The sequence below is a fragment of the Calcarisporiella thermophila genome (assembly GCF_041956535.1).
Source record: "Calcarisporiella thermophila strain CBS 279.70 unplaced genomic scaffold VTP21scaffold_17, whole genome shotgun sequence".
NCBI classification, from domain to species: Eukaryota; Fungi; Calcarisporiellomycota; class Calcarisporiellomycetes; order Calcarisporiellales; family Calcarisporiellaceae; genus Calcarisporiella; species Calcarisporiella thermophila.
In genome coordinates this window covers 597,026-618,570 of record NW_027192207.1, presented here as the reverse complement: position 1 = coordinate 618,570, position 21,545 = coordinate 597,026, and the positions used below count along the sequence as shown (strand labels likewise).

The following is a 21,545-nucleotide window of genomic DNA, read 5'->3' as shown; positions in this document are numbered from 1 at the left end:
AGAACACAAGGGAGAGCAGAAAGATATTTGCGAACTGACGCCTGGTCTGAAATTACAATTCAGAAAATTTCAGATACAATTATGAGCTTCTTTCATTTTCGTTCGTACCACTCCTTCCATCATTTCAAACAAAAACAAAATAAAAATAGATCGTAATGGTCAGCCACGACGAAAAAGGGTCTGATAAATACCTACCATCTCCAGCCAATGCTAGTGCGCGCAAGCAGCATTCAACCCATCTTATCTTGTTGGTTGTTGCATTTTACTGGGTCGTATCCCTTGCGGTGGTTTTCCTCAACAAGATAATTCTTAGCGGTGATGAATACAAGTTCCCCTACCCGCTTTTTGTTACATGGTACCAGATGCTGGTTGCACTCGTTCTATTGTTACTCGGAAGCAGCATTGGAAAAAAGTAGGATTCCACTTGTAGCGATAAGAAGGAGTTAACTCTAATTATGCATTCTTAATACTGCTAGGAACAGTCAATTTGCCCTAATCCCTCCTTTCGAATTTAAGGCACACATTGCAAAAAATGTTGCTCCACTTACCTTCATTTATGTGATGATGCTTGCGCTTAACAACCTTTGCCTACAATATGTTGAAGTGACATTTTATCAGGTACGATTAAATATTATTTCAAATGCTAAATCAGCTAAATAACACAATGTTGATTAAGGTTGCCCGATCACTTTCTATCGTTTTTAACATCATCTTTACCTACACCATCCTTGGAAATAAAACATCTACAGCCACGCTCTTTACTTGCCTCATCGTTTTACTCGGATTCGTCATCGGATCTTATGGAGAGATCAATTTTTCATGGATGGGAATCATCTATGGTGTGGGTTCGTCTGCATTCGTTGCCCTTTATGGCATCTATGTAAAGAAGACTCTTGTGCTCGTTGACAATAACCAGTGGCGCTTGCTGCACTATAACACAACGCTCTCTATTATTTTCCTGTTCCCACTTGTACTATTATCTGGTGAGCTTGGGGACATCTTCTCTACCGTCACCTTTTTAGGAGAAACTGGCTTCTGGATACTTATGACCATCACTGGGATTACCGGATTCGTTATCAATATTGCAATGTTCCTTCAGATAAAATATACAACACCTCTTACCAATACAATTTCAGGTATATAAGGATTCCATTTGAAGAGGAAATTGATTATATTAATTCAGTACTTTTTTTTAGGCACCGCAAAATCATGCTTCCAAACTGCGCTAGCAGCCTGGATCTTCCAGAATACCATCTCTGTGCTTAATGGAATTGGGATTCTTCTAGCACTTGGAGGATCTGCCTTATATTCTTACGTGAGATACAAGAATTTATAAATGATTATTTCCGTCGTCGATTTCGGCGCCATATGGATATTGTTGTGCATTATTGTTTACTTATTCGTTTTCTTTTGGACAATTCTTTTTCATTTAACTACGCAGCCTTTTCTCTTTTGTCATAAACTTAATAAATGCTGATAGAATAAAAAGAGTCTCCAAAGCCACTTTGGGAGTAAGAGTTTCCAGCAAGCAAATTTTGACATACAACTATTTTGTTAGTATTAATCACAATTCATTCTAACTTTATATATATTTTGAAGGAATAAAGATAAAGCCTCTCACTCGTTTACAAAGAATCTATGATATAGACAAAAATTTAGAGAACCTGAAATCGGAAATAAAAGTGCCAAAGACTTACCAGTCAAAAGTTTGTTCAGCTTAGCGATCCTAGAAGAGACAGAGAGATCGATGGTTTTGTCTCCAAACTCGATCACCAACCCACCAACAATAGAGGGATTCACCTACAAAATTTAAGAGTAAATAAAACACTTGTATAGTTACAGGAGTAGAGATGTTACCTTGTTTGAAATGATAAGCTTTTGACCAGCTTCAATGATAGAACTCTTCGAGAGCGAGTTCTTAAGCTGGTCAAGTGTCTTATTATCCAGTTCCTTCGCCGAAGTGATGGTCACTGGCAGTTCGCGACGGTGAGCCATCATTAAGGATTGGTAAGCATTAATGATCTTAGGTGTTTCACCGAGACGGCCATTCTCGGCAAGCAAATCGAACAAATTGCGCGTAATCTCAGAGTATTTGCCTTTGCCGAGCAGAGCATTCACAGAAGCGCGCTTATGTTCACGATTTTGCGAAGGGTCCTCAAGGAAGCTTTTCACCTTTGGATCCTTCTCAATGACCGAGTGAATTTGCTTCAATTCACTTTCGACAGCCTCAAGAGAGCTCTTCTTTGCGGCTGCAGAGTAGAGAGCAGAAGCGTACCGACCATCAATGCCGTGCAAGACAATGGGAGGCTAATTAAATTATAATAATGAATTTTATATTCAACATGTGGCAACCATCTCTACACCAGATCGATGGCATCGGCTAAAATAAAATATTTTTTAAGGGCTATTTACCTGCACCGAGCTGGCTTTTGGTGCCGAAGCAAATCCGCGCACCATCTGTTCATCAATTAATAAAAATATCAGCATATTAATAACACTAACTTTTATTTGATGAAAATACAACAATGAGCTAAATATATACCTTGCTGATGGTGGTTGCAGTGTGCCGAGTAGAGAAAGCCATTTCGGTAAGTTATTGAGGATGAAAATGAAATTCTCAGAAGTGAAGAATCGTATAAGGGTTGTTTTTATTTCACTAAAAGACCAGGGGCAAATTGTGATGTCAAATTGTGACGTCATCAAACATCACATATAATTCTTATTGCTTAAAACCCTCTCTCAGAATACAAGGCAGAAATAGATAGGGTGCTTGCATTAAGTTAGTTTTACTGCAGAAAAAGATGTATATATGATATATGTATCAGTATTAACTGAAACGGTGAAGAAATTAAAAAAGAAACGAATGAAGTATGATATTTTTTGTAAGGTAAAATTATAGTTGATCTTACGGCCAAATTTTCATGCATGAACCGAGGAAATCTGCTGAAATTGCTCGCTGAAATGCTGGGAATAATTTTCATCCTGTGGATTGTGGGCGCGTGAATCGACCTTGATAAGAAAATTGGGCATACCAAACTCCCATCCATCCGTTTGTCAAAGAAGTTGGTAGTCTTTTCCATCCATCATCAACTCTTCTTAGCTTGTAAAGGTGAAGAAGTTTGAAAAACGGAACGATAGAGGAGTAGTCTGCGTGCGGGCTTTGTTTTATTTTTCCACCTTCTGTTCAGTAAACGAATCGATAAGTCACTAAATACATTTTATCGCGTGGGATGACCATCGCTCCCTATTTTTCCTTGAGAAGTAATGAGTAAGCCTCCGCAAAGTAACCAGCCATCTAAATACGCTCAAGTAGCTCAGATTGCCTCCTCCGCCAAGTCGAAGCCTTCATCAACGCCCTCGTCTTCGTCGTCCTCTGGATCACAACCAGCAATAGTTGCATCCTCACCTCAACAATCCTCTCTTCAAGTTTCGTCTAGTTCGAGTCATGCATCTGTAAACGGAAAGTTTCATGGTGGTTCTCCCAGAATGCACAATTCGTATCCTTTATTGTATGTAGTTTAGCTGATCTAGATCTTGTGGGCTATAGATTTGATTATAGCCCAGAAAAATCAAAATCAGAATTTGTTGGATTTGATCAGATTTCTACAACTCTTCTTTTTTTTTAAGAAAAAGAAAAGAGCGTAGAGATCAAGAGAACGATTTTTACTTGACTTTCTTTTTTCCCGATTATCCTTAACCATTTTTTGCAATTAGACATACAAATCCACCATTAATGCCAGCAGCATCGCGCAAAGGTCCATACGTAAGTCACATGAAAGGACCAAGAAACAGTGTACAATTCCCTGTGCGACCTCCGAATACTCAAGGAACTGGTAATAGGATTATCTGTTAATTGTAAATTGTACCTTTTGATTTGAATTTTCGTACACTATAGCACCGATACAATTTGGCTCAATTAACCAGCCGAATACCGCTCCTCTCTCATCATCACCCATTCAGCATACTTCTGCACTAAGTGGTGGTGTACCGCAATATCCACAGGTTCCTTCAGGAGGATCGATGCCAACCTTTGGCACGATTTCTGCAAATCCGCCTTCAGAAGAAGTGGTAATATAAGATAGTTGCTTACAATATGCGCAAATATTTTGACATTATGACTGTAATTTTTTTAGGCCCCCACTCCTACAACCGTCGAAGAACAACCTCAACCCCAACCTCAACCGCACCCGCCGGTGGAAACGATGCACTCCCCTCATACACGGCCTGTACACAGCTCGCCACACCTCGCACATCACTCCTATCCTCATCATCCACAAACACCGCCTCACCACCACCGGCAATCACATCACTTCCAGAAGGGCGGCGCTCCCATACCAATGGGCATGTCTCCAGCACCCTCTTCTGGACCGGTACCTGCGAACGTTCCATCTCCCTATGGCCACCAACAGAAAAAACCCATGGCACCGCATGCCTCTCCCCACTCCCCGCATCTCACCACTGCCCCTTCCCCAAATATGCAGCCGATGGTTCCTGCTGTTCCACATCAGCCATGGGCTCAGCAATATGTGAGTTTGGTTTGATTCGATTCTCTTAAACTCTCAGAGTGAAATAATAACTTTTTTTACACCAGTACGTTGCTGCACCATATAGCCCAACACCGCAATACTTTCCTGGCCACCATCACCCGATGTATGGAATGCCTCCTTATAGTCAACCAATGCCTCAAGGGATGCCGATGGGTATCCCGCATGGCGTTCCGAATCAACGTATGCCAATGGGTCAACAATTCACGCCGCAACCAAAAGCAAGCAAAGCGATCCCCATCATCAATCCTAATACACGTACGGAGGTAAAGGCTAGCGATGTTGCATCTTCTTCCTCATCGCAAAATGCATCACCCCGTCTCAAGAAAGCTGAGACTTCTGAACCACAAGAAAAAGATTCAAAAGATGAATCTCAGACAACAGTCGCACCTACCACAACGGGATCGCGAGCTGTGAAGATTGTTGATCCGGCAGCGAAGGAGCGTGAGGAACAGGAAAAGCGGAAGCAAGCAGAGCGCGAACAAGCTGATGCAGAAAGGAAGAGGCAAGAGGAAAAGGAAAAGAAAGAGCAAGAGGAAAAGGAGCGGGCGAAACGGGAAGAGGAGGAACGAAAGAAACGTGAGGAAAAGGAGCGGTTAGAGCGAGAAGAAAAGGAGCGATTAGAAAGGGAGGAGAAAGAAAGGCTGGAGCTGGAAGAAAAGGAGCGGAGAGAGAAAGAAGCCAGGGAACTCAGAGAAAAGGAGGAACAAGAGCGGAAAGAAAGAGAGCAGAAGGAAAGAGAAGAGAAAGAAAGGAAAGAGAGGGAAGAAAGAGAGCGGAGGGAAAAGGAACAAAAGGAAAAAGAAGAGCGGGAGAGTATAGAGCTTGAGGAGAAGCGCAAGGCGGAAAACGAGGCAGTGAAAACGAATTTGCCTGAAGATGCGGACAAACCTCTCGAGTCTCAAAACGATGCTGCAAAATCTACCCCATCTACTACTACTCCACCCAAAGTCGATACATCTGTAGAAAATGTCAAAGCATCGGATGAGACCACAAGCTCTGTTGTCGATAGTCCAACTACTCTCCAAACTTCACACCGGATAATCGAAGATCCCTCCGCCGTTGCCTATCCGCCTGACATAAAACCACCGAAATCAGCGGATAAAGGCAAATATAAATATGATCGCGATTTCCTGATGCAATTTATGCACTTATGTAAGGAACGGCCGGAAGGACTTCCACTAGTTGAGTCGGTAATTGGGGAGGATGCAGGCGGCAATGAACGGAAACCATCCTCCGCTGGCCGTCGTGCGGCTTCTGGCAGCCAGCGTGGCATTAAGAGCCCGGCATTTGCCCAGTTCCCTGCAGATATGGGCCAGTTCAAAAAGACTACAAGCGAAGAGCGCTTCCAGGCTTCTACACACCGGATGAACAGTACGGGTGGATTTATACCCCATGGTCCTGGACGGCCTTCACTAGGTCCACGTTCGGCAAGTAGTAGCCAGATGCTGCCATCATCTGGCTCAAGCGGTGGAAGCCCGCGTGATGGCCGTTCTCGTAGTGGGCGCGGTATTTCTCGTAAAGGAACCCGAGATCAACATCACCAGCAACAAGGTGGGCCAACTACTCCATCCGAGCCAGTCGAACCGTTGCAAAAGTCCGAGAATCGCTGGGTGCCTACAGTTCAAGAAAACAAGCAGAAGCCGGCATCCTCCGAGGATCAAATGCCTATGGAATTGGTGCAGCGTAAGGTGAAATCGCTTCTCAATAAGCTCACCTTGGAAAAATTCGAGAGTATTTCCGATCAAATCATCGAATTTGCAAATCGCTCATTGAACGAGACAGATGGCACAACCATGAAACTTGTAATCCAGCTGGTATTCGAGAAGGCAACGGATGAGTCCAACTTTGCCACCATGTACGCGCAACTGTGTCGACGGATGATGGAGAAGGTGAAGGAGGATGTGAAGGATGAGAGCCTGAAGCTTCCCGATGGAAGACCCGCCTCCGGTGGCCACCTGTTCCGCAAATATCTATTGACAAGATGTCAAGAAGATTTTGAGCGTGGGTGGAAATTCGATGTTCCTAAGACGGAAAATGGAGAGGTGGACATTATGTCTGACGAGTATTATGTTGCCGTGAAGGCGAAGCGGAGAGGGCTTGGCTTGATCCGCTTCATCGGCGAGCTGTTCAAACTTAACATGTTGACGGAGCGTATTATGCATGGGTGCATTCAGAAGCTGTTGACCAATGTTGACAATCCAGAAGAGGAAGAGATGGAAAGCCTCTGCCAGTTAATGACAACGGTCGGCAAGCAGCTCGATCGCAAAGAGGCGAAGGGACACATGGATCTCTACTTCTCGCGCATGGTTACTCTCTCTAAGAACACAAAACTCCCGAGCCGTATCCGCTTCATGCTTCAGGATGTGATTGACTTAAGAAGTAATCGCTGGGCGCCTCGACGGGATCTTAATGCACCCAAGACTATTGCAGAGATCCACGAAGATGCGGCCAAAGCACAGGAAGAGAAAGACATCCTCAAACGGTCCACAAGTTCGGGCGGACGGGGGCTTCCAAATCTCTCCCAACAGTTGACACGGTCGTCCTCGCATCGTGTCGGGAAGGAGCGAGGAACCCCGCAAACGCCTTCAACTGACGGATGGAGCACCGTGGGTGGCTCTTCAAGCGTGCGCAAGGCTGGTGACCTAGGCTCCTTTGGCCGAACGGAGCGGAGTAAAATCCAGCGCAGCAATCTGAACTTGGGCCCTGGTTCATCCAGCAATGTGTTTGCGAGCTTGTCGGCTTCTAAAAGCGTGAAAAGCCCGTCCATGGAGGCACCGCCGAAGAAGGGCGAAAACGGAAAGCCCAGCTCCGGCTCGAGCTCCTCTCCGCAAATTGGCACCTCAAATATGTTTAGTGCATTATTAGCGGAGGGTGGCTCATCCGAACGGCAAGCCAATGTGGAAGGCGAAGTCACTCCTTCCCCTCCCACTGAGCGCAAGAAATTGAACATCCTACCTCGTACCAAGCCGCTACCCGAGCAACAGCCAGCGTCGGATGCTGCAACCGCACCATCCGATACCAAGCTGACTCAGGAGGAGGCGGAGAAGAAAATCAAGAATGCCCTTGAGGAATTCTGGAGCGTACGAAATGTGGAGGTAATTTGGCCTGGAGAGATGGTTTTTCGGTCAAGAGAGAGAACGAAATACTCATGCTGCCCTTTATTTTTTGCACCCTAGGAACTTATTTATTGTATTAAGGAGCTGGATGACGCTGCTTTCCATGTTGAACTCCTTACTTCCCTTGTCAACTCTGCGGTCGAGCGCAAGAAGGAAGATGTTGAGCTTACGTGCAAGGTGCTACGGCAAGCTCTCTCGTCTGATGCCGTTGCGTTAGACTCCGTTCACAAGGCATTGGCAGGGTTGGTGGAAATGATCGACGACCTCTCGATTGATGTCCCTGCTGCATACTCCTATGTTGGCCAATTCCTCGTGGCATCTCAAGTCGATCTTAACAAGTTGACGGAGATGATGCAGCCCCTGTTATCTCTAGACGGGATAGTCCCTCCTGCGGCCAAATTAACAGCAGAATATCTTAAAGCATTGCGTGATGTAGAGGTAAGACGAGAATTTTTTTTCCTAGACATTGTTAACCAGCTTCACATTGGCTAATCACCATGGTTCGGATCCGCAGGGCGAGGAGAAGATGGCAGAGCGATACCGAGAATCAAGTTTTGATCTAAAGACACTTTTCCCCGAGGATAAACGGACAGACGAGGCAATCAACGCGTTTTTATCCAAACAGGTAGGCAGTCGAGTGGCCTTTCATGGGAAGAGGACTAAATATCTAACTAATCCTTCTACGCATTTCTAGGGGCTTTCGAATCTATGTGTTTAAAGATTTAAAGAAAAAATTATATAAATATAAATATATATATATTTCTTGTTAATTTTTTTTCTATATTTCTCTTCATTTTATTTTTCTCTGCGAACATGTTTCCTTAATATTTTATTTTATTTTATTTTATTATTATTTTTTTTTCTACTTTTTATTTCTTTTAAAAGGGGGCCTTTTTCTTTTCTTTATCCAAAATAAACGGGGAACATGCTTTTTTTATTCGAAAACATGCATTTGTTAGCCTGTTCAATATCGCTGGGACAGGAAATATGAAACATATTTGTGTCCATTTACAAATTACAAAACGCTCGTGCCAACCTGTATGAAATATTCCCAGTGACGCACGAAGAATTAGGAAAGCACGGAAATTAAAGGACGGGCTTCTCCTGAGTTTCAAACCTTTTAATTGATCCCACTCTTTTCTCCCCCGTACCTCTCCACCTTACACCCCCCCACAGCCTAGTTCTCTCCTTACCATCATGATGCGAGTCTCTGCTGTTCTTCTCATCCTCTCCTGCATCCTCCTAGCGAGGGCCGATATGCCCATCACGGTAAGCGGTTGAGCACTTGGACGTTTTGGAATGTGAGCCTGAATTTGGAATATGCTTCTAAGGTGACGGAGCCTTGGGGCGGCACAGTTTGGAAGGCTGGCACCGAAGGCCAGGTGGTGTGGACTGTTGGCGGGGAGATAAAGAATCCCGTAAATATCGATCTCCTCACTGGCCAACCCACGGTCGCAACGTAAGTTTTCGCAGCTACGGTTCAAGCGTCTGCCATCCTCTTTAATTCGCTCTTCAATTAGGGTATCCTATAATTTGGCCATCAAGTTGCAGCCGCAGGATTCGCCTTTCAAGTTTGTTTGCCCCAACCTACCTGGCCGCTCGGACTATTTCGTGCGGATTGGAAATGAGCAGGATGGATATGCATACTCCCACAATTTCCAGGTATGTGGATGGTCCAGGCCCTAGGGCGGGTTAGCCTGAAACTCTTTCTTAATCTACTCTGTCATTATAGCTTCAGGGAACGGGTAGTGCCTCCCCAGATACTTCTAACGGTGTACTCCCCCCTGAGTACAATTACAGCTCCACCGCTCGACCTACGGGCACATCTGTTCCCACCTCAGGAGTGGCACTTGCTCCCTCCTCCGTCTCCATTGTATTATCCTCCGGCGCGGTTTCTCAAGCAACTTCTAGTGGCAGCCAGGTTGCCACGGCTTCGAAGCCGGCAACTGTTTCAGGTACCACAAAGGCTCCGAGTAGCTCGGCAAACCGCATGAGCACCTCGATTTCGGCCATTGTTTTGATGATTGCCGCGGCCAGAATGATGCTGTGAAATATCTAGCTCTGCCCATGTGGCCATCCGTAGTTATATTGTTGATTTGATTGCATAATTGTTTTATTTTTTTATTCCCTCCCTCCTTATCTTTTCTAAATTCCCTACCCCCCTTCCCTTCCCCCTTCCTTTTACTCCATATAAGGGCTTATAATCATCCACTAATTTAGTATCGTTAATTAAATTGCTTAAGCTTTTCTCAGCAAATCACCTTGTAAATATCGCAAGGTAGAAACTTTATTTTGGAAACACAGGAATGAAGACAAATGCAAAATCAATTTCAGATAAAACATGGTTAAATATCTATTGCTCTTTATTTGTCAATTAGTTCCCTGATGTGCCATTAATTCGAGCAAATATGAAGCGTTCTAAATCCTGCATTGCCTTAGTGGGCTCTTGTCTTGAGTCCACGGGATGCTTGAGCTTGTATTCATCGTGGGCCTTATCGTAGTGGAAGAAGTGCGGCTCCCACTCAAGCCCCTCCGCTTCGCGCTCCCGGGCTTCCTTCCGCTGGCGGTCTTCGATCTGTGTTTTCGCCTCGGTTGCAGCATCGATATCCTGGGTGAGGAGAGAGTTCGTTACCTTGGACCAGAGCCTAAAAGCACGGGCTGTCTATTAGCTGTCATGTCTCCAAAAAAAAAGTCAATTAGGACACGAACCGCCTGGATTCGCGCTCCTCTTGCTCTGATTCAGGTGCGACCAACTTGGGTTGTACTCTATGTTCATGGACGTCTACCAAAATCTTGCTTTCGCCCGTCTAAAAAGTCATCGCGGCTAAATAGAGGAACGAATCTGAATACGCAAAAAGGAGATAGATACCCTTGCCTTCTTAATATACATAACATCGGACCACTTGCCGGATATTTCATAAAGGCACTCTCCCGTGGACTCCCGCTTAATCTTTCCCACAATCGCATTGTAGGTACCCGAAAAGAAGCCCTATTTCCAGAATATTCCACACTTTAGCTTGCCCAGAAGATTTCGAAGCAAGGTAGTAATTACAAATTACCTTCACCTTGAATTCTAGCTCGCAGATCAGATCGCTTTTCCTGCACCTGATACTCGACTGATCCCCAAGCTCCAGCACCATTGCACCAAACAATATTCCTCGGGCATACATGTTTGGCATCAAGATCTCGTATTCTTCTCCTGGCCGATTTGTAAATGTAATTCTAGATACGCCCTCGATGATGGTTGCGGCACTATTTCCAAGGAATTTACTCTTGGGGCGAAAATCGCCACGGATAACGAGGTGATTGGTAAGGGAAGTATAGAAATAAGCAGAGATGGGGGGATGGTGGGAGACTGAATATGAGATAAGAGAGTGTAAAAAAAAAGTAAGTGCCTGTGGATAGCGAGTGGAACTAATGGGATAAAAGACGGACCTTGTTCAGCAAAATAGATACCCTCGCTTCCATCGCTGTATTCGTACTTGCAGCGGAATATTTCGCCTAGTATCGGGTTATAAGGCTTCTTCACCCCTTTTGGTTTGATATGCCAGCCAGACAGGTAATACCGGCAAACGTCAATAAAACGCTCTAGTGGATCCTCTTTCACTGCAGTCCTTTGATATTAAATAGAGATGAGCAAGGTCATTCAAGAAAGAAAAAGCAATGGACATAGATAGAGGGATGGGTTGTTACTTGAGAATCAATTCTGGATGACTCATAAAATCGGATATGCGCTCAAGCATACTCCTTGGTTCCAGGACGAATGTAGGGAGGGTGACGCGGCTCAGATCCATCCCGAGCCGTAGCTGAGAGATTATGCCAAGAAGAATGCTGCGCGGTTTCTCATCCAGGATCTAGAAAACAATGCTTTTGGTCAACAATCACTCAATCATAAGAAAATGCAGAGATAAGCATCATCTTGTAGAAAGCGCAAGACCACGGACCTCTGTACACTCGACATTATCCTTGTCGGCCATGGCAAGCAGGAAGGGCAGAACAAAAAAGCAATGGAGAAGAAAATGAGATCAAATGGGTTTCAAAATGGAAAAGTGCTGTGGAAGCTAAAAGGGGGAGGGGTGCACAATAGTAAAAAATGACTTCGAATTCAAAAATCGTCAATTCTATCGTGTAAGAAAAAATCGGTAGAAGCCGAGGTTTTATCCGTTTCCATGCAGTAGCTTCAGACCATCCCGGGATGAAAGTGCGAATCTGTTTTTGTGAGCTATACATCAATCTATCGCGACGGCCCGCTCAACTCGCACCCCATTTCCTTCCTGATCATCAGAAACATTAGTTGCATTGAGTGAAGTTTCAGGCTATTAATTCTGCGATCCTATATATGGACCATCGATTTGCCACGCGAATTTAGATATAAAATCCATTTAGTCCTGTACTGTTCCTCATAATGTATCTGATGTTTGTTCATTGATAATGCTTCGTACTAATCGCTCTTCTCATTTCTTCCGCCAAGTTTCTCGTGCTTCATTGGCCTCTGGTGCCCGCTGTTTTAGCACTCCATCCTCAAGTGCTCAACGGCGAGCTCGAGACAACCACAATAAAAAAGATAAGGAAAACGACCCTCCCTACTCCACGGAGCAGACTGCTTCGGGGAGAACGGACGAGATTGCACACAAGAGTCCCGCTTTTGACAACAGCACCGATCCAAAGGAGACAAAGCGACGCATGCAAGAAGACCAGGTAAGTCGTCTCTCTACGATTCTGCTCCGCTATATTGTTGTGAATGAGAGCTTTGAACTCTTCCACTTGCCATTTGCTGTGTTACACCCATAGGGATCGGATTCTTTGGATTATTCCCCGGCAAATGAAAAAACGAGCATCCAAACAGATCGCCCCTCCAAACAGCCTATCTCATAAATCGCATCGAAATTCATAGACTAGTCAATTTGTTTTCCTGTAGAATTTATTCTACTTGGCATTTCCCTGTGACTCCCCATTGAGTAAAGATGTATACTGGTCTGCCTCAAGATAATGGAAATGCAATACAACAGAGGATCGTGAAATTAAATTCCATAAGAATGTGTCAATCCAGGCAGCATAGTATAAATAGTATAGTACAAATAGACAGATAATTGCAGAAAGTTTTTTTTTTGTGTTTTTAGCTTGCTTTCTATAGGAATAACCCCATTCACCATTTCATGTGTTCCTTCGACCATAACCATGTCACGCCTTTCCAATATATTAAATTCTGTCTGCGCCACTGTGACGGTTGAAAAGTTTAAGTCCAACCATTATTTCAAATAGACCTTTTTTGAGTAGAATTGGATTACCATTCGCAACATGGCTCAAGGTTCAGGAACATTAAAGAAAAAGCCCTCTAAGCAGCCTGAGAAAAAGGTATTGTCACAGAAGAAAGGAGGTACGTAAAGCAGTGAAATGTCCATTTTCATGTCCCGTTATATGATGAGTTAACCGTTTCAATGGCAGGCAAGATTGTCGCATCAAAGAAATCGGATGTCCAAAAACAGAGATCAAGGCAAAAAGTATGTAGTATAGCAAGCGATGAAAATGTTTTTACCTTGCGTTGATTTATCCTTTTTTTTTTGTTTGTTTCAGAAATTTTCGGCAGCTATCAACAACAAGATAGAAACGATCATGGCATCACGTGCGGCTGCTACCGGCAAGCTGACTATTATGAAGAGTATAGCAAAACCAATCGAAAAGAACAAAGGGGCCAATTCCAAGAAATGACCGTTTTCTAGAATCATATTAATGTATCATAATAAATTCATTGTTCTTAGTGCCATTAGCTCTCACATTGCCATGAAAATGAAGTACAGCGTTGATAAATGGGGACAAGAGAGAGACTTTGAAAGAAATTGGACCCTCATCAAAACCACTTCTAACGGTGAAATACTTAGGCGAGTAACCCTAATAACTGTCAACTCATTATCTGTTGCATTACCTGCAATGAAGAATGAACTACATGAAGGGGATACTTATCGACTATGCAATTTTCAATCTAGCACCCAAGTAAAGTCTTTGCCACACTGAAACCTATGACATACAGGTTCGCTTTACTAGCTTTAGTGTCAGGATGCCATACCAAGAGTAATTTATCGATGGAGTCGTTTGTGTAGGCGCTTCGCACCACTAACTGAAATCGAATTCTACAATGAAGACTTCAGGCGATGGTTTTCTATGCATCACTAATTGATGTCCAATTCTCGGTTTCTATTATTCTTCTCTTCTGAAAAATCATACTATCGTTCTTGCAACCATACATCAGATTATTTAAGAGAGGAGTTAGGCTGTTAGTTTTTTCAAAGGAGCATGACACCAGACTTCAATCGTTAGTAGCCCCGAGTCAATGTCGAAATTCCCCTGCTTAATTAATACTTCAGTCTAGTGATTGGACTTGCTTTTACCGAGGGATTATTTTTTTTCTATTTTATTATATTTGAGCGATTTATATCATTAGCTTTTCAAATGTCTGTTTACATGAAACGGTTAAAAAAGAAAGCTGGTTTTGGAAAAAGAACGCTTTGCCTTAGGACTGCTTCTTCTCATTTTTGGAGCGAGCCTCGTATATTTTGGCGGTAAATGGTCCCTCATACTGCAGAGCAATCTGGTACATGACGTGCACTAGTAGAGTGAGTAGCAGGCCCGCGGGGCACTGATACCTAAGTAGCCAGAAAATCGAATAAAAAGAATCATCAATAGAATGTGCTTCTGGCAATAAAACAGCCCCCCGTCTTTACCATATTGCGGTTCCAAGGAAGTTGAGGGTTGAGCCGGTATACATGGGGTTTTCGACAACATTGAATGGAAATGAGGTGACTCGCTCATTCATCAGGATGCCGAAGTAGTCGCCTGTTTGGACGAATACATAAACACGTCAGTAGGGACGAAATGTTTGAAAATGATCTAAGAAAACATACCAAGGAATGTGCCTGTGATTCCGAGTTTCCAAGTCGAAGAAACTACCAGAATGGCACCGAAAAATATACATGTCCCGCCAATGGCTTTTATCAGAGGGTTGCCCAAGAGGTCGAGGGTTGGCTGATGCTCAATCGCATTTTTATATCTTCGATCATAAGAGGGTTACTAAGGATATGTGGGACATTCCACGTGAAAAAAAAAATCTTACAAATAATCGCGGAATAATCCCATGGTGAAAATGAGAAAGGCAAGGACATAGCATCCTTGGTACGGTCCCCCACAAAGCTTTGTCAGAAAACGCGTACGATGCTCTGTATGGTGTAAAGATTAAGCAATCCCAGAAACGGCCATATCACATATTAAGCTGAACACAGACCTCTACGTGCAACGATGTTCCATGCTATTGGATTAAATAAGATACAGGCAATCGATTTCCAGAGGGAGGGCTCATTCCAACGGATTAGATCTAACATTTTTTTAATCTTGTAAAGTAGAAGAGTAGAGAAAAATGGAATCTCGATATTTTTTGGGGCGGCAGTTGAGGGCAAAATCAGACACTTGAGATCAAGTGTCGTCGTACAAATTCGAAGATCTGAAGATATCGAGCCGAAATTCACGCATCTATATCATCCTCATCCATGACTCTGCCAGTTTTCGATTAGATAGGCCCACGCGAGGAAGATCCAGGAGCGCATTCCCTTGGCTTTTCTTCATTTTCTCTGAACCTCATACAGCAGAAGGGCATAATGCCTTTCCGGCTTCAGAGGCATAGCTCTCTACGACACTCGCAGGGTTCCTATTTCGCGCCCAAAATTTACCGGTGCGTGATCAACTTGAGGCCAAGGCTCGTACGAGTCTTATTCAGTAGTTATTGCCAAACTCAATGGAAGAGTATGTAGTGGGTATCGAATCAACCAGGTGCTGGTTGATGACCCTCGCCCACTCTTGTCCAATATTTCACATGACAGAGACATAAATAAATTCCTGGACCATCTCGGAGCTTGTCACACGATGTTAAATAATATTCAGCGGTAAGCCCATTTGTATAAACAACCATAGAGCGCGTTTTTCTATCATCAAAATAGTCCTTATAGGATGACATTTCTTCGTTTTTTAAGTGGACCCATAGCAATTCGGATGTTGTATTCTTTCCTAAAGTCAATCACCTCTTCCATAGATATGGACAATTTACTACATTTTGTTTAGAGCAAATGCTCTAACACCATGGAGGGTAAGCTTGGCGGTAGCCATTGGAGTTTGATTCCTAGAACAAATGACGGTCCAATGGATGCTACTGCTGTCTTTAGCGTCCAGAGCCCAGATTATCGGGATGCGACAATGGGTGGTATCTGGGGTCAAAAAGAATTTTCTAATATTTCTAAAACGCTGCAGATTTCAAGTTTGGGCTGTCATGGATCCGTGCAATTCACTGCAGTTTCAGGTCGATTGTCGCGAAAATGAAAACCCTTAAGACTTTCTTTATCACCCCACTTCTGCTATCATAATGCACTTGGATAACCAAAATATTGAATAGTTACTACTAACCTGGGTGATAGGGTTGGAGCTCTATATCCCATTTCATTCATCGTTGCACCGCGTCGAACACTTGGCTGCGATATTGGCCATATGCCGATTTTCGGTTGCTTTTATTTTATCGCGTTTCAATACAGCCGGGAGAATAGGAAAGATGGCCCCAGACTAGGATCCATCTCTTGATACCACCCGCAGGCAGCCGGGGAAATGGGCCGTTTCTAAATATACTTGCGACAGGGATGTTGAACTATGATCCAGATTTCAGCCTCAGGACCTTGAGCACGCTTGCACAAATCATTATCTTAAATGGTCGTATTTAATTTGTCCTATCGGCTGTGGTTGTATTACTGTGTAGCTTTTGAAACTTTGATAATTCAGGCGCGAGTGCCACGAAAATAATCTCGAAATAGATGGGTGACTTGGCGGTAAAAATAGGACATGGCAAGCTGAGCGTGGGCTCCACGCGGCCAACTATCTTGCCCATAAGCCTGTTCTCGGAAATAGATCCACGGCCCCGCCATTCCTCTAGCCCCTGGATACGCGAGGCGACCACTAGACAACGAGGGGCGCAACAGGCTTGTTTCTCCAGCACCTCCCCGCAAGCTGAGCGGCAATCTCAAGCTGGCTCCATGCTTGATCAATGGAGGAGAGAAAGCCGCGCGCCTTGGCCAATATCGTTTCAGCCTGAGGCCATGATCCGGTATTTGTAGAAGCGCTGCCGTGATACTTGTGCTTATGGCGTGGACCTCGAGTATCCGCGCTCCGTGGCTCGGGTTGGCGGGAGGAACCGGCCCCGCTCAGGGCCACGCCTTGGTCTCGGGGGCGGAGGGCGCCGCGGCGCGGGCCAAAGAGACGCGACGGCCGCGAGCAGCGATGGAGGCGTAGGGTTGGGCCTGAGACGAGGTTGAGATGAAGGAAAGCCTGCCCGCGGCTGTGATTGGCGACGAGAGGATTAGCGTTATTGGCTTGTAGGACGGGGGGAATTCTGGAGAGAAGCACCGCCGTCCCCATTTGTCACAACAGTGCCCATGTGTGTTTTCCGTGTTTTCAACCACACCTTAACCTTGCAGCCGCTTGCAACTCCGCAAATGAACGGCTCGCTGAATTTGTGGGTCAGCCGGCTGTATCAGACCTTGTCCTCCAACCTTCTTCTTCTTCTTCGTCTCCCCCGAACTGCCATCCTCTCCCGGCCATCCTCTCCATTCCTTGCATTCCTCCCTAGCCATCCCCCCCCCCCCCGCTACCTCCTCATCCCGCGTTGACTGCCGCCTGGAATCCAAACCCCAACCATGCTGAAGCTAGCCCTTTTTGCCGCCCTTGCCAATCTTGCACTGAGCGCGCTGGCCCAAAATGTCCAGCTTCCCCCTGAAAACACGTCTCCTCCCCCGGTTAAGGAGTGGGTTGCCGCTATCGACCCGGCCAAGGTGCCGCAGGCGCCGCTGCAGCCCGACATCTCGCAGCCTCGCCAGTGCGAAAAGGCAAAGGCATTTTGCCACTGGGCTTGTGATAACTGCATTCGCGAGCAGACCGACTTCACCAAATGTCCCAAGGGCCAGTGGGCCATCACATTCGACGACGGCCCCACCGAATTCACCCCGCCTTTGCTTGATTTCCTCGCGAAAGAGAAGATCAAGGCCACCTTCTTCGTGCTCGGCTCCAAGGTTCGCGACCACGCCCCATTCCTGCAACGCGCCTTCCAGGATGGGCACGAGATTGCGAGCCACTCATGGTCCCACAGCGCCCTGACCAGTCTCACCAACGAGCAGATCATCGCCGAGATGAAGTGGACCGAAATTGCAATTCAGCAGACCATCGGCGTGAGGCCCAAGTACATGCGCCCGCCGTACGGCGACATCGACGACCGCGTGCGCGCGCTTATGGTTTTGATGGGCTACAAAGTCGTGATCTGGAACAAGGACACGTGGGTTTCGCCCTCTTTTCTTTTCTCCCCCTGGCGCTAACTCTCCTTCTTCCCCTAGTTTCGACTGGAGGCTGCGCGAAAACAAGATCACCCCCGCCGAGGTCGATGGCAACTTCACCCAGTGGATCAACGAAGCGGCCACGGCTCAGACCGGCTCCATCTTGCTCGAGCATGACCATGCCGAACCTTCCGTCAATGCCGCTATCAGAAACCTGCCCAGACTTGCCAAGGCCTATAAGCTTGTCCCTCTCTCGGCCTGCATCGGCGATACTAGCGTGAGTCCCACCATGGCGCTCCTTTGCTCTCCGCCCTGTTTCCTTACCTTTCCATGTCTTCGTGTAGGTCTACCAGGGCGTCTCTAACCTTGCCCCCTCTTCGTCTGGTCTCCCGACCGTCGCCGCGCCTGCTTCCATGGTCGCTGCTCCTGGTGCTAGCAACCTTCCTTCTGCCCCCATCGTCGCTATGTCGATTCCGCTCTCGCTTCCGGCCGGGGCTGCAAACCCCACTGCGGGGCCGTCTGCGCCGCAAGTCCCCGTCAAAAGCTCCGCCTCTAAGAGGATGGCCTCCTTTGGCGCAGTATCTTTCCTTTTGGCCTCCCTAATGCTGCTCTAATTTCCCCTGCTGATCGTAATTTTTTGCCATTATTTATCCAGTCCGATAATTTGACAACCTTTCGTATTTCACCCTTATTATAAAAGACTATTTATGCACTCTATTTAATGAAGGGTTTGGATTGATTCCGCCTCCTTATCTTTTCTCTCTCTCTCTCTCTCTCTCTCTCTTTCTTGTTTTCTCTACTACTCTATTCGGAATGCACTCTTTTCTATTGTTCCTTATTTATTAATTAAAATAGAGTGGTGAAACGATCCAAAAAGCAAACAAGGTCACAAAAGGCAGTCATTTAAATTCGACTAAAGGGTGCTCGTATTAAGGAATCGTGCTTGGGTCATTAGAATTCTAATGTCATTCCGTCTACTCCACCTATCATCCTACCGAAGACGGCTCTATCAATTTAGCACCATGATTCCGCCGCTGACTCTGGCATCCGAAGCACAGTCTGCAAAGCGCAAGTCAACGGAAGAAACAGAGTTGCCGAAACGCACCTTCAGCCTATCTAGAAATGTCTCTGAATCCAGCATCGAATACCAGGATAATCTGAAAAAGCTTCCGAAGCGAAAAGCTGCATTGCTGATCAGCTATTGTGGTACCGGGTACCGGGGATCGCAATTGTAACTTTAGACATCATTCCTGACCCTGCGAGGGACGGCACTAATAGAATGGACTTTAGCAACGCAGGTTCCAAGACGATTGAGGGCGATGTCTTCGAGGCATTAGTCAAAACCGGACTTATATCCGAGGAGAACTCTATTGATCCTCGTAAAGTGGGCCTAACTCGATGCTCGAGGACCGACAAAGGGGTCCATGCCGCGTCGAATATTATTGCACTAAAGATAAGTCAAGTTCTGGATTTTGAACGTAGGAGGGCTATTGTCAGTTTCAATGGACTTACCGATTCTATGATTCATATTCGATTTTTCTCGGCTTTACATTATTTGGGGAGCGCAGCCAAAGGATGAGCTCGTGAAGAGTATCAATACGCATCTTCCATCCAACATTAGGCTGTGGGGTAAGAAAGCATATACTTTGAAAAGTGAGCCTTCTGGTTATGATATTTACGACCCAATGTTTTTTGTGTCTGTAGACATCGTTCGTACTGTCAACTCTTTCCGCAAAAAGCACTGTGATTCACGAGTATATGAGTACCGCCTTCCAACCTACGTGTTTCTTCCCCCTTCTCGCTTTACCCTCGAGCAACTACGGGTCCCGCCTCCGAGCTGGTCCAAACCAGAAGACGCTACGGCTTGTTGGATCGCAATTCCGCGCTCCACGCCTGAACAGCTAAGCGAAAAAAGAAACTATAGGATCAGCGCAGAGACCTTAGAAAACCTGCGGAGGGCGCTTGCCAAATTTGAGGGAAGCCATAACTTTTTCAACTATACTAAAGGATTAGTCCCCGGGGATAGAACAGGGTGGAGAAGAATATTTAAATTCGAAGTATTTTTTCCTGCACTTGTGTGTTAAGGCTTTGCATGCCATTCACCCCACTTGGATATCCCAATAGGCTAGCGATCCGACCCTCATTCAAGGAACCGAGTGGATTAGTCTTAAGGTCCATGGGCAATCTTTTATGATGCATCAGATTCGTAAGATGGTATCCATGGCGATCATGGTCGTCCGAAGCAATACCCCCAACACGCTGATCGACCGAACATTTGAGAAGGCGAAGATTGGGATTCCAAAAGCTCCGGGACTGGGTCTCCTTTTGGAGGAGGTGAGAATTTTTTTGATTAGAGTGTGCAACCTCTTGACCCGAAGTCTAACGAAATGGATGTGATAGCCACTCTTCCGAAGTTATAATCGCAAGAGAGCGGAAGAACGCCTAGAGGTCATTGATTTCAAGCCCTACAAGGTATTAGAGGTTGAGGTTGCTATGCAAAAGTCATGGAGATCTTATCCAATCCATTTGTATATTGTTTTGTGCACAGGAGGAGATCGATGCCTTCAAAGAGAAGTTTATTTATGAGTCCATGCTACAGGAGGAATATACCAACAATACGTAAGGCTCTATGTCACTGCAAAACCTCTTGGGGATAGAAATCTGATAGCTTTTTCTCATAGCTTCGATGCGTGGATAAATGCAATTGATGTTCAGGCGTGCCTCACTCCCGAGGAATTCGCGTTTCTCAATCCCGAGGGGGTGATTCCTGAGCGGGCAACAGTGAAGCAGGACCAACCCCCCATGCCGAAGACGTGGAGGATGGTGCTTACTTCAGACCAAGAGTCTTCGGAAGATGAGGATGAGGATGCATGTGAGGAGAGCGAATGAAAACTTGTATTACAAAACATACCATTGATAAACTGTATGAATCCAAACATACCCCTTCATCTCTCTATCTGAGCAGTAAGACCGCATCGTTTGGAATATGTATTTCTCAAACACTTCATAAGCTGCCCGCGGCACAACCGATTGGCAATCAAGATATACAATTATCATATAATAGCTTCAGCAGAAGCGACAAGGCCTAAAGCCGTTTTGTCAAAGGGACTCTCAGAAAGGCACGCACGCATCCATTCATGCGTTGCCACCTCGCTCTACATGGAACCTATTTGATCAGCTCTGCCCTCGTGCGAGAGCACAGACGAAATTTTCCAATTATACACTCGGAGTCAACCCTCGTGTATCCCTCGGCGTCATCGTGATCCCGTGGTATGTTTGGAGTTACATTTGTCTGTAATGTACAAAATGCCTTTATTCATAGCATATGAAAATGCTCATCAGCATCATCTTTAAACCTGGTTCAAGATTTTCAGACCGACCTCCATGAGGGTAAATCCTTGTATCCTTTTGTTTATACATTAGTTATTGAATAATTCATGATATTCTGTACATATCAGTAAACAAGGAAATAAAAAGACCAGTCATGTCTTCACACACACAACATCTCAAAAGACGGGAATGAAGACCAA

General features: G+C 45.3%; 11 protein-coding genes across 11 annotated transcripts; 7 read left to right on the top strand and 4 right to left on the bottom strand.

Annotated features, from left to right (window-relative positions):
* Window positions 1-155: 155 nt before the first annotated feature.
* Window positions 156-1,336, top strand: VTP21DRAFT_3485 (uncharacterized protein; the record flags this gene model as incomplete). The annotated part of the gene is made up of 4 exons (XM_069393793.1): window positions 156-412; window positions 477-618; window positions 677-1,136; window positions 1,197-1,336. 4 exons carry the CDS (start codon window positions 156-158, stop codon window positions 1,334-1,336), a joined length of 999 nt encoding a protein of 332 aa, XP_069249489.1.
* Window positions 1,337-1,625: 289 nt separating this feature from the next.
* On the bottom strand, window positions 1,626-2,584 carry VTP21DRAFT_3484 (uncharacterized protein; the record flags this gene model as incomplete). Its single annotated transcript, XM_069393792.1, has 5 exons — window positions 1,626-1,636; window positions 1,698-1,800; window positions 1,858-2,307; window positions 2,413-2,457; window positions 2,543-2,584. 5 exons carry the CDS (start codon window positions 2,582-2,584, stop codon window positions 1,626-1,628), a joined length of 651 nt encoding a protein of 216 aa, XP_069249488.1.
* A 680-nt stretch (window positions 2,585-3,264) lies between these two features.
* On the top strand, window positions 3,265-8,381 carry VTP21DRAFT_3483 (uncharacterized protein; the record flags this gene model as incomplete). Its single annotated transcript, XM_069393791.1, has 8 exons — window positions 3,265-3,509; window positions 3,715-3,833; window positions 3,896-4,068; window positions 4,134-4,526; window positions 4,592-7,642; window positions 7,724-8,101; window positions 8,178-8,288; window positions 8,358-8,381. 8 exons carry the CDS (start codon window positions 3,265-3,267, stop codon window positions 8,379-8,381), a joined length of 4,494 nt encoding a protein of 1,497 aa, XP_069249487.1.
* Window positions 8,382-8,860: 479 nt separating this feature from the next.
* On the top strand, window positions 8,861-9,713 carry VTP21DRAFT_3482 (uncharacterized protein; the record flags this gene model as incomplete). The annotated part of the gene is made up of 4 exons (XM_069393790.1): window positions 8,861-8,932; window positions 8,995-9,122; window positions 9,184-9,325; window positions 9,396-9,713. The coding sequence occupies 4 exons, from the start codon at window positions 8,861-8,863 to the stop codon at window positions 9,711-9,713; spliced, it is 660 nt and encodes a 219-aa protein (XP_069249486.1).
* Window positions 9,714-10,037: 324 nt separating this feature from the next.
* VTP21DRAFT_3481 (uncharacterized protein) lies at window positions 10,038-11,640 on the bottom strand (the record flags this gene model as incomplete). Its single annotated transcript, XM_069393789.1, has 7 exons — window positions 10,038-10,308; window positions 10,373-10,470; window positions 10,533-10,652; window positions 10,723-11,018; window positions 11,099-11,277; window positions 11,357-11,517; window positions 11,608-11,640. The coding sequence occupies 7 exons, from the start codon at window positions 11,638-11,640 to the stop codon at window positions 10,038-10,040; spliced, it is 1,158 nt and encodes a 385-aa protein (XP_069249485.1).
* Window positions 11,641-12,094: 454 nt separating this feature from the next.
* VTP21DRAFT_3480 (uncharacterized protein) lies at window positions 12,095-12,538 on the top strand (the record flags this gene model as incomplete). Its single annotated transcript, XM_069393788.1, has 2 exons — window positions 12,095-12,361; window positions 12,455-12,538. 2 exons carry the CDS (start codon window positions 12,095-12,097, stop codon window positions 12,536-12,538), a joined length of 351 nt encoding a protein of 116 aa, XP_069249484.1.
* Window positions 12,539-12,961: 423 nt separating this feature from the next.
* Window positions 12,962-13,372, top strand: VTP21DRAFT_3479 (uncharacterized protein; the record flags this gene model as incomplete). Its single annotated transcript, XM_069393786.1, has 3 exons — window positions 12,962-13,040; window positions 13,109-13,164; window positions 13,238-13,372. The coding sequence occupies 3 exons, from the start codon at window positions 12,962-12,964 to the stop codon at window positions 13,370-13,372; spliced, it is 270 nt and encodes an 89-aa protein (XP_069249483.1).
* Window positions 13,373-14,171: 799 nt separating this feature from the next.
* On the bottom strand, window positions 14,172-15,036 carry VTP21DRAFT_3478 (uncharacterized protein; the record flags this gene model as incomplete). The annotated part of the gene is made up of 5 exons (XM_069393785.1): window positions 14,172-14,304; window positions 14,383-14,494; window positions 14,563-14,708; window positions 14,772-14,874; window positions 14,940-15,036. 5 exons carry the CDS (start codon window positions 15,034-15,036, stop codon window positions 14,172-14,174), a joined length of 591 nt encoding a protein of 196 aa, XP_069249482.1.
* Window positions 15,037-16,648: 1,612 nt separating this feature from the next.
* Window positions 16,649-17,107, bottom strand: VTP21DRAFT_3477 (uncharacterized protein; the record flags this gene model as incomplete). The annotated part of the gene is made up of 1 exon (XM_069393784.1): window positions 16,649-17,107. One exon carries the CDS (start codon window positions 17,105-17,107, stop codon window positions 16,649-16,651), a length of 459 nt encoding a protein of 152 aa, XP_069249481.1.
* Window positions 17,108-17,385: 278 nt separating this feature from the next.
* Window positions 17,386-18,629, top strand: VTP21DRAFT_3476 (uncharacterized protein; the record flags this gene model as incomplete). The annotated part of the gene is made up of 3 exons (XM_069393783.1): window positions 17,386-18,017; window positions 18,076-18,292; window positions 18,360-18,629. The coding sequence occupies 3 exons, from the start codon at window positions 17,386-17,388 to the stop codon at window positions 18,627-18,629; spliced, it is 1,119 nt and encodes a 372-aa protein (XP_069249480.1).
* Window positions 18,630-18,977: 348 nt separating this feature from the next.
* VTP21DRAFT_3475 (uncharacterized protein) lies at window positions 18,978-20,904 on the top strand (the record flags this gene model as incomplete). Its single annotated transcript, XM_069393782.1, has 8 exons — window positions 18,978-19,246; window positions 19,306-19,468; window positions 19,566-19,644; window positions 19,720-20,072; window positions 20,140-20,349; window positions 20,416-20,487; window positions 20,564-20,634; window positions 20,697-20,904. 8 exons carry the CDS (start codon window positions 18,978-18,980, stop codon window positions 20,902-20,904), a joined length of 1,425 nt encoding a protein of 474 aa, XP_069249479.1.
* Between the last annotated feature and the right edge of the window lie 641 nt (window positions 20,905-21,545).